The sequence below is a fragment of the Rhipicephalus sanguineus genome, chromosome 9, assembly GCF_013339695.2.
Source record: "Rhipicephalus sanguineus isolate Rsan-2018 chromosome 9, BIME_Rsan_1.4, whole genome shotgun sequence".
Lineage (NCBI taxonomy): Eukaryota > Metazoa > Arthropoda > Arachnida > Ixodida > Ixodidae > Rhipicephalus > Rhipicephalus sanguineus.
The window spans coordinates 13,083,404-13,101,725 of record NC_051184.2 but is presented as its reverse complement, the minus strand read 5'-3'; the positions used below and the strand labels follow the sequence as shown (position 1 = coordinate 13,101,725).

At 47.5% G+C, this 18,322-nt stretch overlaps 1 protein-coding gene across 1 annotated transcript in view; it reads right to left on the bottom strand.

The window, feature by feature from the left end:
- Positions 1–18,322, bottom strand: part of LOC119404603 (Bardet-Biedl syndrome 2 protein) — a 54,095-nt gene that overhangs the window by 10,778 nt on the left and 24,995 nt on the right. The window contains exons 10-13 of the mRNA XM_037671158.2: positions 11,930–12,037; positions 10,596–10,725; positions 7,441–7,569; positions 1,388–1,525 (exon numbers count right to left, since the gene is read on the bottom strand). Of these exons, the coding sequence (XP_037527086.2) occupies positions 1,388–1,525; positions 7,441–7,569; positions 10,596–10,725; positions 11,930–12,037 (505 nt within the window). The remainder of the gene's footprint in view (positions 1–1,387; positions 1,526–7,440; positions 7,570–10,595; positions 10,726–11,929; positions 12,038–18,322) is intronic.

Genomic DNA, 18,322 nt, shown 5'->3' with positions numbered 1-18,322 from the left:
CGCTGCACTGATAATTTCGTTGTCTGTCGACAAATGCTCACACGGCGACCCACACAATACACTGGAGCTTCACACCGGCATGCTAAACAGATGCCCGTACACACACGCACATTCACACACGCACGCACGTCACGACCAAAAATGGTTTTTAAAACTCCCATAGGGAGTTTAAACCACGTGACACGCACGTCACGACCAAAAATACTTTTTAAACCTCCCATAGGGAGTTTCTAACCACGTGATCTAAAACTCCGTGGGGAGTTTAACAAGGTCATGTCGCTCATAAACTCCCTCATTAAGCAAGGGGCGTTTTACGACGACATGTGCCGACTTCACTCCGCTACCACGGAGTAAATGATTGGGGCATGGGGGTTTTAGGGGCTCATATGCTGGAAAAGCTCCCGTCCCGGCTAATTTTTGTTTACAGTGTACGTTAGAATGACGCACTACACAGTGCCGAAGAGAAGTGAGTATTTTTCGCGTGGAACAGAAGGCCCACTCTGGCGTTTTTGGTGGACACGCGTGAAGAACTTCCGGCGCGGCATTCTCCTTTAGGTATAATTGACAAGCACTGGAAAGATTACCACCTCCCTTAATAATCTGTCGACGAGCGTGATATGCAGAGATGAACAGGACACGCCGTCCGCTCCCCTGGTGATTCTCGACCCATCTGAAGTCCCTTGCCTTTCGTAAGCACGTGACATAACAAAAACGCTTGTGCGGTAAGACAGTGGTGCTCAGGACAGAACGACGAAGGACATGCCCTCGCCTCCAGTGCTTAATAATGTAGAGTTTAACGTCCCAAAACCACAATATGAATATGAGGGACGCCGCAGTGGAGGGAAAATGATAACCATGCCTGCGGTTCCTTAACGTGAACCTAAATCTAAGCACACGGGCCTCTATCGCTTCGCCTCCATCGAAATGCCGGGATTCGATCCCGCGATCTTCGGGTCAGCATTCGAGCACCATAACCACTATACCACCGTGGCGGCTCAGCCGATCGCTTAACAGACAACTTGATCGAGGTACTGATTTTGTTCGTATCTTTGTCGAAAATTCCGGCTACCTAATCTATTATGCAGTCAATGTTATCAAACCAAAATGCTCCAAACGAGAGGAGCGTTTTACCGGACTGTGTAAAAACAGCTTCCAATCCATGCCGCCTGTTTTGGTCCACTGCTAGGCCAGTGACCTGCCAGTGATACCCCATCCTGTGAGCTTCTCGTCGCTCCACCTGGACTGCGTTTCCGATCCCTTGGTAAATTATTAGGATAGAATCAAGATGGAGTGGTGCTGTCACAGTGACGTAAAACTCTGCATAGGAAAACGGCGACGCACCACTGCATATGTAGTGACAATGCTTTGTCGTTCCAAGTAGGCCTACCTTGTCGACGAGCGATCGGAGGCGGTCGTACTCGTCGGGGAAGTGCGCCCTTGACTCGAGGTCCTCGATCTCCAGGTAGGCGGCCAGAGACTGCACCATGTCAGCGGCCACGTCCATCAGGCCCGTCTCGATGCTTACCTGTGCATTACGTCGGCAGTTGGTGAGGGGTCCCCCCGATAGTCGCCCGGCTCGAGAGACTTGGCGATATTTTGCGAGACCTGTTGAGGCACTGCGGGATTTGGCCAGACCGTCAGCATGACGTCAGCAAGGATGTCATGTGATGAGATGACGCCACCAATGACGTCATCACGACATCATCATCCTCATGTGGCATCGTCGATCCCGGGGGTAGCGCAACAATGGGTTAGGTGCAGAAAACTTCAGGGCGGTGCAATCACTTTGCCTTGAGAAGGTCAAAGTGATTCAGCGAGTGTTACGTAAGAGCATATGCTTTCGCCTATTCTCCTGATAGCTACCGAGACTGTCAATTTTTGTTAAGAAAAATGTCTACTTTTTAGGGGTGTGCGAATATTCGAAAGTTTCGAATATTCGTCGAATATTTCATTCGAAATATTCGTATTCGCTTCGAAAATCGTGTATTCGAAAAGTTTCGAATATTCGATAACTTCGAATATTCGAAAAATTCGAATATGCGATTCGATTATCATGCATAAAATAACTCGTCTTCCATATTTCTGCTGCGTTCGTATCGCTAAAAACGTTGCCGACAGGAGCAATAAACATCGTAAGTACACGGAGGCACGTATTGCGACGAGCGCCCCAATACGTATGATTTATTGCTGGTGCATCTCCGACGTGCAGCGCTGTTGGCGATCATGTAACCGTACATTTTCAATATTATGCGGCCGTAACGTGCCGCTCTACCACTCGTTCACTATGCGGGACCACTTCTGAAGAAAGACAGTGACCCACGTGACTGGTGGCGGACTGTAGGCACCTTCAGATACCCCAGTCTGGCAAAGCTGCAAAGCTCCCTATACCAGCCACTTCTGTTCCAAGCGAGCGTGCCTTTTCAGTGGCAGGGGGTGTCTCTGTTACAAGGGAGCGCCTGCTGCCTGATCATGTGGAGCAACTCATATTTCTACATGATAACATGTAGTCATTACTTTCATTGTGCCGTGATATTTGCTTGCGTTGTGATGTGCATTGTGCTAGCCTGGACATTGTGTTTTGGAGATAGCCGTGTATGTTGTGTTGCCAGTCAGGCTGTTAATGTTTTTTTTTCTTCAAATAGCTACGTGTTAAATAAATTATCGTTACTGTCGAGGCATTTTTCCTTTGATATTCGATATTCGATTCGATATTCGAAGGTGGATATTCGATTCGCATTCGAAAAATTTGATATTCGCACACCCCTACTACTTTTTGCAGTCCATAAGGTGACAGGCGTCTGCGATATCCATCGGTCGGCCAAGCAGCGAAAACTACGAAATGGGGAGGAACCGCCCCTCGACTGCCGCCGTGCTGTCATGGCGCTTGCGTCCTGCGTGTCGTAAGGTTCGCGCGTCGTAAAAAGGCGACACATGACCTTTACCACGCAAACGAATATGCTGTCCTCGGGAACTCTCCACCTGGGTTTCTGGAAGGGCCGCTTTTCAGAACGCGTTGCAGTAGCAGAACTCGCGCGTTGACGTGCCTTTCTTGCATCAAAGCAGGAGAAAAAAAGAACTGACGATTCCGGTACTCCCTGATGTGTATAACGTGAGCGCAGCTTTACTACGCGGGCTTTCGCTTGGCGATATATCGAGGCAAAGCATTTGATAGAGACGCTTATGTACATACCCACAACTCTTTGTTATTTGTATTTTCTTTCTCTACCACAGAGCCATGCCGGTGCCTGCCAAACCTGGCGGACTTTGATCCCTAACTGAAAATGTGGGGCGAAGGCTCTCCTAGCAGAGCACTGATGTATTACGCGAACGTAATACGTCAGTGCGGACACTAAACGGAAACTATTGGAAGCTACGCCGCCACTTTTGTTAAGCGAAAAGTGCGGGCATAACATCTGCCACGTGACGACATAAGAACCTTAGGAAATATACTACAGTCTAATGCTATATAAAGCATAGGCAGAGAGTTTTCATTTTCCCGGAGGGGGCCCGACTATGGCTCTTCCACATTTCTCTTTCAGTTCTACCTGTTGTATATTAGCGGTAGTCGTGTGTACAGACGGGTCCACTGTTAAAGGGAACACTTGCGTGCAGGGCATGTTTGGATTTCGCTCTCTCGCAAAAAATAGTGGCTTAGATTTGCATAAAACTACTGGCGGTTGACAGTTCAGCCTCCTTTTGGCAGACTCGTGCAGTGTATGAACAATGTATCCCTGTCCACTTCCTGCTAGAGGGCCAGCAAAATGAAAGGTGCTTATTGGAGTGTTCCCTTTAACAGGGGACCATACTGTACATACAGCATGTAATTTTTTCATGACTAAGTGCTACCTAATTAATTAGATTTAATTAGCCAACCCTTTTATTCTTGCTAGAATGGAAAAAATATTAACTTTATGTTGTACCTCACCTCAAATAATCCCAGAATCAAGCATTTATTTTTGCTGAAATCTGCTTGGTTGATATTTCCGAGAAAAAACAAAAGCGCGCGAAACACGCCAAATATGAAATAGACGCGCGCTCGCGCGTCGCTATATATTCAACCGTTTCCAAGCGTTCTTTGATTGATACACGGCTGCGTTCGTTCATTGTACAGGGCTTCACACTATTTGATGCACGCGCATCAAAATATGCTGCTGACGCGTCCATCATCGAGCGTGAAGCCCTGTACAATGCGGTGGTGAACGAATTCAGCCGTGTATCAGCTAAAGAACGCTTGGAAGCGCTGGAGTAGCGCCGCTCGAGCGGCGCTACTCCAGCGCTACTCTACCGCTTTTGTTTTTTCTCGGAAAAATCAACCAGGCAGATTTCAGCAAAAAATAAATGCTTGATTCTGGGGTTATGTGAGGTGAGGTACAATGTAAAGTTGATATTTTACCGATTCGAGCAAGAATAAAAAAGTTGGCTAATTAAATCCAATTATTTAATTAGCAGCGCTTAGTCATGAAAAAAATACAGGTTGCATGTACACACGACTACCGCTAATATACAACAGGTAGAACTTTCCTAGAGCACGTTTTTTTTTAAAATCTTGGTCGAAGTTAGCTGGGACAGCCGGTATATAAAAGATAAAGACCAACCTTCAAATTAAAGAATTTAATATAACCAGTCGCTTAGGTGCCGACACTGAGATGTCATTATGAAGATCTCTAGAGGAGACTCCAGATTTATTTTTCAATTTACACATAGACATCGATCGACCTCGTAACGCTTGGCTCATAGCGAAGAAGGCCGTATAGGCTGCTACTCGCTGACTGCATCGCATAAAGTCGATTCCTACAATGCGTGAGATCTCCCGAATTTTTTTATTGACGTGCTATACTTTGTTAAAACATACACCAAACAGGGGAGAGTAGGCTAATGCTGGCACAGGAAGGTTTAGCTATGCCATTGAATTCAATTTAAGATGACTAAAAAATTTCTCAGAAGGTAGCAAATACCGTTTGCTACCATTACACCTTGTGCGAAGCTGGGGTGACGACTTCTTCCGCCATAGGTTGTTTTCTGGACGAGTATTTGAGCTGCTCTTCGGTCACCGATAGCAAAACCCTCTGCTGATAAATAAAAAATGCGTACCGTCTTTTCTCGGCAATTTTATAGGCAGGCATGTCGAAGAATACCTATTTGCAGACAACCAAGCCCTTTTTGTAGCGTTAGCTACACTTGCCTAGCCGGAGCCGATTTTGCGTGGATCCTCATGAGCCGTGCTGCGCATGCGCGAGGATCAGTGATGTCACACAGCTGGCTCACCGGAGCCGGCATCTCACGCGCTCGCCGCCACCGCCGCGCGCGGCGATCGCCACTGCTGATCTGCGCGTTCGGGAGGAGTGGCGTCGTAGCCGCGCCAGACAGACTGACGCCGTGCGCGACTCGCCGCTGCTGGTCTGCGCATTCGAAAGGAGTGACGTCGTAGCCGTGGCAGACACAATGGCGCCGGCGCGCGCGCAGCTATTCGCCTTCGCTGTGCAGTCGCCGTCTGACACTGCGCTGTAGCCGCTTGATAGCGCCTCTGACTGGCGTTTGCAGGTGGGTAACGCCATGGAGAAGGAGAGCGCAAATGCTGCTCAACGGCGCAAAGAGCCGAGAAGCTTATCTCATCGGATTCCGAAGTAGTTGCCTGGCAATTAGCGGTTCAGCGTACGAAGAATGAACCGAAGAAGGCTAATAATCCTAGGCAATCTGGAAAGCTAAGAATAATCAGCTGAACCTTTGCTAACGCCACGTATATCCTGGCATAGCCGAGCTAAGCCACTGTAAATTTTTATTGGAGAGCAAGTATGTGCGAAAGCATTAAATGACTGACTGTGTCGGATTGCCTTGTACTCTTATCAGCATTTTTATATTAGGAAAACCGCTCTCTACGCGGTTCAAGACTTTTTAACTTGTCATTGCTTAAATGATCCCTTCAGTGGTTCATCAACACAACATATTCTGCACATACAAATTCGTTTGAGGGGCATTTTGCAGTGAATGTTTGTCTTGTCAATGGACCATGATCTGAATTTTAAAATACTGAAATGAAAAAAAAAGTGGACATAAACAGCCCTCTGTGAATTAGCTGCCAGACAGGACGGCCAGAAGTCCGTTGTCAATTGCTGGGGACCTGAGCCAAGCTCCTAAAAAATATCCTGGGCCGGCTCCAAGGAGGGCTTAGCCCCCCATGAACAAGTCCGGGGGGGGGGGGGGGGGCGAGCCCCCCAGCCCCCCCCCCCCCCCCGCACTCTTCGCTTATGATATAAAGTGAACGGGAGGACGACCGCCGCCGTAGCTCAACAGGTTGAGCATCGGGCGCGTTATTCAAAGGTTGCAGGTTCGGTCCCTGCCGGCGGCAAGTTGTCTTTTCGTCCATATTAATTCCTTCCCACTCACATCATAATTCCTACAAGTAACGTCCCCTGTACTTTCCTTGGCTTGATTGTCTGCTGGTTCTCATCAAGGTTTCGAGCCCTTAGGCTCCACTTCTTTAAAAGAGTTCATACAGTCTAATAATGAAGCACAAAAAAACACCCGTGAATCATTCTAATCAGAGACCTATTTCGAGTGGTCGTCCATCTCTTGCGAAACGGACACAATTCCGATGAAATAACAACTGAGGACTCGTACCGGTTTAATACTGACGCTTTTCGCCAAACAGTCCCTTCGTTCATTGTCTCTTCATTTCATTTCTTCTCACTTTTGTTGTTTGCATTATGTTTTGATTCGATATTTTTCCTGTTTCGGTGGTGCGAACTGCAGGGCAAAAGAAGAGCGTCGCGTGGCTGGAGGCGCCAAGAGATCGATCTTGGTTGACGCTGAATTGGGGATTGCGAAGTGAAACGATGCGCTGCATAGATGAACGGAGACGAATGACACAGTTCATCTATGCAGCGCTTCGTTTCGCTTCGCAATGCCATACCAACTAGCCCCAGTGGAAGCAGTACTAAATGAATTGGGGAGATAGGGAAACGATGTGGCGGCCTTGGCTAATTTCATAATGCATGGTTAGAGCGACCGCCAGAGTAGATCGGCCATCGTGCTGCTGCACTAGACCCGTGAGCACGTTTGAATACGGTTGTACGTTTGGGAACTGGCCTGCATCAAGTCATGGGTTTTATGGAGGATGAACTTGCCCGCGATCAGTGAAAGACGGAGCAACATGAAAACCTTCGCTTTTGAACCTGCAACGTTCGAACGACCGCTGTCCTATTGGCGGAGCATCGGACGCGTTATGCGAAGGTTGTACGTTCGGCCCCTACCGACAAGTTGTTTTTCGTCCATTTTAATTCCTCTCCATTTATATGTTTTAATTACTACGCTATAGTTAAACACTACAAATAATGTTCTCTATGCCGTATAGGTAAGAAAGAGAACGATCGCCCTCGATCCGCTGCCTTTCTTTCGTACACGACACGGCTCCGCCTTCGTCGAAATGAGATTGGTGCGCACCTCCCCGCTGGTCTGCACGTCGATGGTGATCGGCTTGAGGCATCGCAACGCCAGGAAGCTCACCCTGAAGGAGGCCTGGCACTGCAGCTCCTCGGCCAGAAGGAAGTTCTGGTTCACCCACGAGGCCACCTGCATGCGACAACGTCCGTCATAAAGAGGGCACGGCCTTTGACGAAATCTGCTTCTCTTTTAAACGCGATTTGTGGCTCACAGGGTACGAGTTGCTGATATGCCCTTCCGGCAATTTCTAAAGGGGCCCTGCAACATTCTTTGAATATGGCCAGAAAATGCTGCTGACTGCTAGTCGAGGCGGCCATGTAAGCCAAACATTTAAGTATAGCACGCGGCAGGGAGTTTACGATTAAGTTGCAGAGTCAGCTAGAAATCGCTCGCTCTTGTTTCGACAAATGATGCCATAATCTCAGTTTTCACTGCGTTATAAGCACACGGCCTGTGTCTCATTTGAGCATCGTGAGCTGCTATGTTGCCGCAGCGGGGTGCCACGACATGCCCGATCACTCTAAAAGCGATCAAAAGAAAAAAAAAAAAAACTGATCAAGGTCACGACGCGCAGCTTCATGCTCCCTTGTCATATGCCCCCACTCCTATCTCTTACGACAGGCTTTATTTCAAATGGTTCCGCAGAGCGCTTGAACCGCCGGTGAGTACAAACCATTTGCTTGTTTCTTACCGCTGGCCTTGTTTGTGTGTTACGCGGAAACGACGCACTAGAATTGTAAATTTTAAATGCGAAGCACGTCTTAGAGAAATTCTGCGACTTTCAGCGTATCTATCTATCTATCTATCTATCTATCTATCTATCTATCTATCTATCTATCTATCTATCTATCTATCTATCTATCTATCTATCTATCTGTCTGTCTGTCTGTCTGTCTGTCTGTCTGTCTGTCTATCTGTCTATCTATCTATCTATCTATCTATCTATCTATCTATCTATCTATCTGTCTGTCTGTCTGTCTGTCTGTCTGTCTGTCTGTCTGTCTGTCTGTCTATCTATCTATCTATCTATCTATCTATCTATCTATCTATCTATCTATCTATCTATCTATCTATCTATCTATCTATCTATCTGTCTGTCTGTCTGTCTGTCTGTCTGTCTGTCTGTCTATCTGTCTATCTATCTATCTATCTATCTATCTATCTATCTATCTATCTATCTATCTATCTATCTATCTATCTATCTCTCGGTCTGTCTGTCTGTCTGTCTGTCTGTCTGTCTGTCTGTCTGTCTGTCTGTCTGTCTGATTGTCTGTCTGTCTGTCTGTCTGTGTCTGTGCGCCTACGACTGTGCTCTCCTGGCCGTTTCATTAATGCGATGTATACCAAAATTGGTATGGCGTAACATGACCGTATTACGAACATAAATGACAGGTCATAACATGAAAATCATGACATGCATGTCATGAACGACATGATTTACTTGCCACGTTCTTGGGCTCTTGCGGCCGTTTCGTTAATTTGATATATACGAAAATTGGTATGGCGTGACAAGAGTTTATTACGAACATAACTGACAGGTGGTAACATGAAAATCATGACATTCATGTCATGTATGACATGATTTGCTTGCCACGCTCATGGTGCACCCGCGGCCGTTTCGCTAGCTTGATATACACCAAAATTTGTATAGCTCGATGTGACCGTATGACGAATATAAATGACAGGTGGTAACATGAAAATTGTATGCATATTTACGGCATTATTTACATACCACGCTCATTGTCCGATCACGGCTGTTTCATTAATTTGATGTATACGAAAATTGATATGGTGTGACAAGAGTCTATCACGAACATAACTGACAGGTCCTAACATGCGAATCATGACATGCATGTCATGTACGACATGATTTATATATCTCACGGTGCGCTCGCGGCCGTTTCGCTAGCTTGATATATAGCAAAATTATTGCGTGATGTGACTGTATGACGAACATAAATGACAGGTGGTTACAGAAAAATCATAATATGCGTATCATATACGGTATAATTTACGTGCCACGCTCATGGTGCGTTCGCGGCCGTTTCGCTAGCTTGATATACACCAACATTGGTATTGCGCGACGTGACTTTATGACGAACATAAATGAGAGGTGGTAAGATGTAAATAATGACATGCATGTCATGTACGGCATGATTTACATGCCACGCTCATGGTGCTCTCGTGGCCGTTTCGATGGCTTGACATGTACGAAATTCTGTATTGCGTGACGTGACTATATGACGAACATGAATGACAGGTCCTAACATGCGAATCATGACATGCATGTCATGTGCGGTATGATTTACATGACACTGTCATGGTGCGCTCCCGGCCGTTTTCTTAACTGGATATCTACCAAAATCGGTATGGCATGACACGAGTGCGTGATGAACATAAATAACAGGTCATGCATTGTATATACTAGAATATACGTTTCATTAGCGTGATATATACCAGATTGTACCTGCATGCATGCATGGCAAACATGCGATATATAGTGAACTAGATGTCACGGCATGTGAACACCACAAGCGCTTGTGGTGTTCACTTTCTTGTCTTCGTCTTTTTTGCGCAACTATTACACCATTATGAATCGCCAGTACCGCGATGCGCCGAGTGATAAGTCAAGCCGATCCATGGACGGGGAACCACTGCCATTTATTTTGATGACAATCGCTTATATACAGATGATATCATTGACAGCGCCCCCTATACACAACGATATCAGTCCAAGAAAGAAAAAAGAGTTGTAAAGTTGGCCAAATAAAGCACAAGTTGAGCTTGAAGAGACGAAACACTGGATCCAACGCTTGTCTTTCAAGCCAATTGCTGGCTTGAAAGAGACAAGCCTCAACGCTGGCTTTAGCGACGCCCCCTGTTCAAGAATTTTTAGCAGGCATGTACCGCAGAAATCGGGCAAACTCACCATTGGACCGCAAAAGATAAACAGTAATATGTAAGGAAACATTGGGAGGAACGCATTAGAAGACAGGGACAGCTGGGAAGGGCGTCGCCCTCCCTTGTCCCCGTCTGCGATATGTGACGTCATGATGGCGACATCATTGATAACTTTTCGTGTCACGTGACATCACTGATAACGTGACGCGAAGTTTTGCCCAGGCCTCGCCAAAAATGGCTCAACTGCAAGTTACCCTGTGTGGCCTTTCGTTGATGCGGAAGCGGACGCTTCCCGATGGCGTGCCACGTGGTTCCTCTGTCAGCAGCAGGTAGGCGGCGAAGCGGGGCAGCTGCCGCGACAGCTCGAACACGTGGAAGTGATCGCTGCACACAAACGACCACGTTAACACGCTCTGCTAGAAGCCATCCGGGCGCGCACGTCGTGCCCTCTCAGTGGCAACGCTTGCTCCACGAGAAATCTTCCCACGCGAATCGTTATCTGCTAGGTGTAGGATGTGGTGCTACAAAACACACCCAAAAGAAGTCTACTTATTTCGTGCTTTCTCGAGGACAACATACATTTATCTATCTGCATCTATAGGACTACATGCCCCGAAATTTGCTCAAATTGCTGCTCATGCGATGCGAACCATCGTTCATTGGTTTCAGTAAGCAAATGTGCTCATTATATGGGCTTACACAGTAAACCACTTTACACCCTTAAGGGGGTTTTGCCGTGTCTATAACTAACACCCTTACACCATAGGAAAAGGGTGTTTTCACGTATCAAAACACCCATACCATAGGGTGTTTCCAATAGCCTAAACACCCTTATCACTGAAAAATGTGAAAAATAAAATTTACCAGTCAGGGGACAAGCAATTACAGATGACATCAGCACAGAAGGTGCAGGCACGCGCCAAACCGCACACACAACAGAGCGTATTGTAAAATACCACATTGACGGAGCGCTCGTGCAGTCGTGCTACACAGCCTTACACTGACCATCTGGTATATATAGCCATAGTATCTTAAGCCGCCATTCAGTGCCGGTGGAGATATTCCTGTTCCGTATAAATGAACATTAAACATTAAGAGAATAGGCGTAAATTTATGGTACGCTTGAAGATATCTTTAAAAGAGACATACCCTTTAATCTAAACTCGCCTAAGATCCAACGACATTTTAATCAGCGAGTCCCAGTTATCATCTGGCACGCTGTGGTACGGGCCATGGGTGATTCGGTAACCCATAACACCCTTACATCCTAAAGGGTGTTTAGTTAGAGCATTACCCCTTAAAGGTTATTTTGGGGAAAAAAAACACCCTTACACCCTAATTTTTGCAAATTTTGGTTAGGCAAAAGGGTGTTTTGCTTGCTTGAAACCCCCTTAAGGGTGCAAAGTGGTTTACAGTGTATGTTTGCAGCGCAATGCGCCGGCACCATCTGGATTTTTCTTGTCCTTGCTCACTTTTGGTGCGCTCGCCCATATCGCTCGTCCTTGACTGCACGTTTTTCGCTCGATTGATTTGTCTCCTCCGTAATCAGTTGTTGTGCAGGTAATGGTGCGATGCTGACTATACTCGCCTGTCGCGGTGTCCCACGAGAACCTTGAAGTGCAGGTCGACGGCCAGGTCCTTAGGCGGCCACAGTGGCAGGCACACCTCGGACTGCACCTGCTCGTCCTTCGGATGGCTGCGCGATGCACAATATTCCACATGCCCATGGTCATCAGACGAACGTCTCTCCCAGTGATCTAATTGAATTACATTGCCATTACTTTTAAAAAAGTAATCAAGTTACTTTCACAAGATCAAATCCAGTCCCACTCCAAGTGAAAGCTGTCTGCGGAACGTCGATTGGTTTATCTTGTGCTTCTTTTCTGTTCTTTTCGTGTGATTATGTGATATTTTCTATACTTTTGTGATTGTCTGATCTGATATGCGATGACCTATTTTCTGTTGTATGGTATCCTTCTGCTGCTACATATTTGCTGCTCCGAGCGCGGTGCATCTCACTCTGGCGTTTCGCTGTCGCCTCTCTTGCTCGACGCTAGCGTTCCAAACGGGCAGCCTGCTGGACTTGTGTGTATCCAGCGCCTCCTCTATTTCTTTCAATGCCAGCCAGATGCGCCCGATCCGAATGTTCACCACCCTCTCCTCTGGTCTTTTCCTACTCTCCTCTGTCGGCTAGCGTTTGCGCCTGCTTTGCGTTCTTGGGGGAGAGTGCCCTTTGGGTGGCGCCTCACAAAGTAAGTTAGACGAGTTAATTTTTTGTTCGATTGTGTTTTTATCCGCGGAGCGGCGTCTTGCATCCCTCGTGATTGTTATATATGTATGTTGTCACTATAGAGCGTACTAGTACAGGGGAGTGCTCGGAACGGCCGCATCACCAATGTACAGAAAGTGAAGCCCAAACAGGGTCAATCCACCTGCAGCGCTGCGATCGGTAGTCTGCATGTGTCGTCGCTTAAGAGTTGCACGCTGCTCCGCCAAAGTGGTGCAGGGGTAGAATGTCGGTTTCCCGCTCAAAAGGCCCGGGTTCGAATTGCGGCTGTCTTTAAATATTATACTGTGCATTAAACAATTGCACAAAAAAACCTTGAAAGCACTTTAATAATTCAAGTAGCTACAGCCAAGCCTGGCCACTGCGTAGAAGCCAGCATACGCTCGAAAACGCCGCACTCGGGTCGCTCTGCGCGCTCGTACGGTAAGCTCACTCCTGTGTTGTGAGACATTCGTTACACCAACGGCCAGTGCAAGAATGACGTCACAGGCAAGTGTTCTTCAGTTATTGAACGCATCAGATTCTACGTCACCAAACGCGATCGTTTGAGTATACGGGTGAGTACACTGTAATACGGGCCCAAGAGGATGTCGTGGTATCAAACGTAGGACCTGCGTGACTCCAACGCGAGACACGACTCGACGACGGGCAGTGAAATGTTGGTGCCATCCTTCTTTCGGGAGACGTGCCTCTAACCTGCCGCGAAGCTTGCTTGACCTAAAGAACAGTTGGGACCACGGAACCTATCGTCGTTTTGTCCATGGAAAGATTGAAACCTATGCGTCCCGCTCCTGAGCTGCATGGCAGCTAAGCGTGGAGCCGTCGTCGACCTTTCTTGTCAGGAGCTTCGAGGGCCTTCTAGCGACATCTGTCCGGCTTTTCTGCGTGCCTTCCCACGCTTCAGGCTTGGCAGTCACTCGTATTTGTCCTTCCTTTCTTGGACCATTGCACATGCCATAGCCGGCATGCTGATTGCTTTGTCATAGGTAATTGGGGAAGTCAGGAGTAAATTTCTCGAAATTAACAAACGAAGGGGAATTTTCTCCGACGGGCTCGTTTATATGCAAGACACACCCAAATAAATCGAACAGCCAATTAGGCCAAGGAAAGCATTGTATTTAATTGCTGCAGTGTACTAATTGTGGCGTAAATTGAAATAAACTGACGTGGACGCAACCTTCCTGTTATGGGTTTGGATCGCGCCGACGGAAAGGGTGATTTTTTGTCCACTTCAATTCACAGTACACTGAGTTAAACACAGCAACTAATGACTTATATGTATTCCCTGGCCTGATTGTTCGATTCATTTGGTTGTATCTTGAAATTACTCGCTTGAAGTAATCCGTTACATTACTCATTACAGCAGAAAGTAATTTAATTACTGTAACTGCGTTACTGCAAAGCCTCTATAAAATTTGGAATAGAAGAGGCTGCCTACAGCACAGGCGGTGCACCGGAGGCAGCAAGCTTGCCGACGTGAAATTCGAGCGCGAGAGGCGATGTCCTTCCCGCTGGTTCTTCTCACGAAGAAACTCTCATTGAACGAAAGATAAGCTTTATCTTTGTGCGGCCCAGTCGATCCGCATGGTCGCAACGGTGAAGATGGGCATCGACGCAGTACGCTATCAGGCGCCGGAGGATGCGAGGTGAATTGGCTTGGCCATTTTCTCAGTCTTATATGCGCGCTCTGGTTTTGAACATGTCCGGTCTTCTTAGGTGTACCTCCTCGTGTATCCCAAGTTACGCATTCCACGTGGTCGTTTACGCTATTTTAGCTGCTCAGACCGCACGATAGACCATCGGCGTGCGCTCATTTGTCGTCAAGAGTCTTTTTGCCACTCACTTGCATATGTTGCGTCTTTTCTCTCATATTCCCAAGGAAATAATAGACCTGGCGCTTTTCCATCGTACCTGTTTATCGCCGGTAAGACCATGAAACTAGCCCAGTAGCATTATGATGAACTGTCTATAAATGCGCGAAGGAAATTGATTCCAAGGTTTTTAAAGCAAGTGTTAGAATAAATTATATCGTATTTTATAGCAATAAACTGACATTACGACGTAAATAACTATGTAATTGTGGTGCAGTCAGTCCTGCTATATCTCTTCATAAACCGGATTCAACCACCCACTCAAAATTACACGCCATATAGTTATCCGCTGGCAGCGAGTATACCTAAAAAGGTAAAAAAATATTTTGAAATTCCTGCCGAGACGCCCCACGCCCAACGTGTTGCTAAAAACATTGTACTCCCATCACCAAAGCGATAGTGTGTAGCACAATATTTCAACTATAGAAGTGATACAAGAGAAACTTTAGGCAGCAAGAATGCTTAATTTACCATTAGCTCGGTGTTGGTGGTCTATTCATTGCCAACTGTGCACAGAAGTTGCAAAAGTAAGTCGCGTCTCCAAGTGAAGGCGCCGTGTCGCAGTGGAATAAAGCCTGATTTACGGCGAGAGGAACTCTTACATAAACACAGCAATGACACGAGAGCTGACCGACGTGTGATGGCCCAGATTGAAAAGCATTTCTTTTGTAACGGCAGACGATGTCCATCACGGTTGCAACGAGGCGCATTCAGATCACGCGCATTGCAATGTGACGAAAGCGGCCAATTCCTACTTTGCTCAATTTATTTCGAGGAAGAAAACACAATTTCATTAAATTAAATATAGTGTTTTCCCCTGTTCATACTAAAAGACAGTCTTTTTTTCTTCTCTTTCCGTTCCCACACGATTTAGGGAAAATTTCATTATTTCCCCCCTTTTTTAACCAACTAATATTTGCGCACTGCGGTCACGTCTGAAAGGCTTGTGTTGAGGGCCGTTCACATTATACAGGGCTTCCATGAGTGAACCCGTGGTGGCATTTCTTGCGATCTTATTTCTTGCAGCAAATGTCAGTCAGTATCCGCGATGCGCAGCGCCTATAGGGGCGCCACTGAAAGCCGCGTAGCGGCAGCCGTTGGAACCGCTCGCGGGTCGCGTAGCAGACGCCCCATTTGCGCGCGTGCGATTCGCCGGTTGTGCGCGTCCCAGATAATTACTTTTGCGGCAACAGTGTGCGCAAAGGAGCCGCACTTTATAATAGTGGACATGTGTCCGATGTCACAGCTGTGTGGGACGACAATGTCCCCATACGCGACAAGTGTTTGTCACATACAATCGACAACAAGCTTCTCCTACGAAGTGGAGCTCATCGTAAGTACACCGCTTTCTTTATAACGTCCCGATCACTAACGCCTGCATGCGTTGACGCGTGAACCAATGTTTTTTCTCGACACAGTAGCTTCGTTTACGTGCCATGTGCTGATATAGCAGATTTTGAGGGAGCGCTGTCGCACCGGCGTATAGATTTCACAGGGTCGGCCACGTGAAGGGTCAGCGTTGGTAAAACTTTGAAACCAGCACGATAAACTTGTGAAAAAATAAACGATAAGCTTGTCATCATCGGTGCAGAAGCGCATAGCGAACATTCTGCACCGATGATCGCATTCCAGTGCCATCAATAGGTAGAATGCAGCCGATTTCGTACAGCACACGTGTGATTCCACGGCGCTTTTTTAAAGGAGCCGTCACCTGCCCTACATTCTCTCGCATTGCGCTTCGCGCCATTCGTTTTTCAAGTGAGCCAAGGTATCGCGTCTTATCAGTAATAACAACCTCATGTGAATTGTAGTGTCTACAATGCAGGCGAGGCGACCAAGTGTAAACGTAGTAGCGTTCGCTGAAAACGTAGCGACAAAAAAGAAGAAATAAAAACACGGTAATCGTTCTAACACTGCCGTAAACAAAGCGCGATTGCTTAGCTTCTACGTCGTACAGCCGCAATCCACCGCCGCCGTCGCTTTCGCTCATGAAATAGCACCGGAAACCTGTAGATGTGCGTTCCTGGCGATTTTTTGTGTGTGTTTGAGCAGCCGACAACGCAGCAGGTATTTTTCGACATCGCTGAGGCCCGCCAGAATCGTTAAATCACGATGAAAAACACATCCATCCGTGCACTCGCGTATAGACGCTCGCGGGAACACTGCTCGCCGGGCCCCGCGAGCGCTTCCGAGCCATGGCGGCAGATGGCGTCGTCGGCGCTTTGCGCATCGCCTATAGCCATGGCTCGACCAGAAGGGATTTTCGATGAGCAGTGAAACGCCAGTCATCATCGATTTTCGCCCTTTTTGAACCTCCTTGTTGTTTCTTAAACATCCTTGACCTTGGCGGTCATTCGTGCTCCGATTATTTATTTATTGGTCTATTTTACTCATGACACGCTCGAAGCAAGAGGCATGGGAGTGGTAAAAGAAAGTATGGCACTTGGGAAGTAAACCAAACGCAGTGATTGATATGAACACACCGCATAAGATAGAAGAAAGAGAGAGCCGAAGCCAACCATTGCTATACCCTACCCACCAGAGGGAAGGAAAGAGGAGACGCGTCAAAAACAAAGACGTGAGGAGCGGGAGACGCAAGGAAGCCTTGATCGGCCGAGAGGACAGTTCGGGTCGGCATGGTTACACAGTGTTAGCTTAAAGGGACCCACAACTAGCCAGAGGGCGTCGACATTAGATCCGGGCGGAAATTGTGTAGTGACAGGTTCAAGCATGCTTTTCGCGATCTGCTGGGTAGGATTGACGTTTTTAAATCGCCTTTAGAACTTTGATGGGCGCCATGATTAATGCTTAAAATCAGAGTACGTAATTATTAACCATACCCACTTTATGCTGTGCCGCTGACGCCGTAAAAAAAGTTGCGCGCTGAGAAGCGGCGCGGATTTCGCGGCAACTGTAGGGTGCCTGGATGTGTGCGCCTCTTCCACGGCGCTGGCATCGAGGCACCCTATGGGCAACTAGTGGAACATGTTGAGCCGCGGTGCATGTACACGCATGCGCAGCAAACCACCGCGCACAAAGACGAACTGCTCTTGCGCTCCCCTCGCACTGTTGTGTGTGTACGGCATCATAGTCGCCCATAGGCGTATCTACCGGGGGGGGGGGGATGGGCAAGGAGGGCGCTAGCCCCCCCCCCCCCCCCCGCACACACACTTTCGACAGTGGTGGCTGTCGCCTGCACACTGGGAAACGAACCACTGTGGAAAACTTTTCCTTCAACGCAGCAATAACGTCATTGTGCTAAGAAATTTGTCCTACGCTTCTGCTGTGAAAATTGTCTTCCGCTTCTCACGACCGCTCAATGTAGACTCTCTGCGGTGCAGGCCGCGACGCTTTCGCGCCTTGCACTCCAGCATTCTAAAGGAGGCTATACCGCTGAGCAGGGGCACTGTAAAGTTAGAACACTCTGTCATGCTTTTATTCTGTTTTACCTGGCCTGAAATTTACATCGTCGACGACGCAAATACGGGCGGGGACCAGTAACCGCTTCGTGGACCGATGAAACGCTCTTCCTGTTTCAGGATATTAATTTTCTTTTATCGAAAAGGAACAGCGCCGCCGCTGCTGCTGTGGGTCGATGAGAGTGCACAAGTGTCAAGTGTTTTAGTTGGGCCGAACTGGGAGAGCTCAAACAGGTTTCCGCTTTAGTCTCCGGTCAACCTGCTTCGCCTTGCTTATCATATGGTAGCTTTCGGCGATCGCGGCGGCTTGCAGAAATGCGACGGATAAGGCAGTGGACATTGGGAAGCCCAGCGTTCAAGCTTGCCCCGCAACTTGTTCTACCGAACAAGGAAGATCGTCAAGG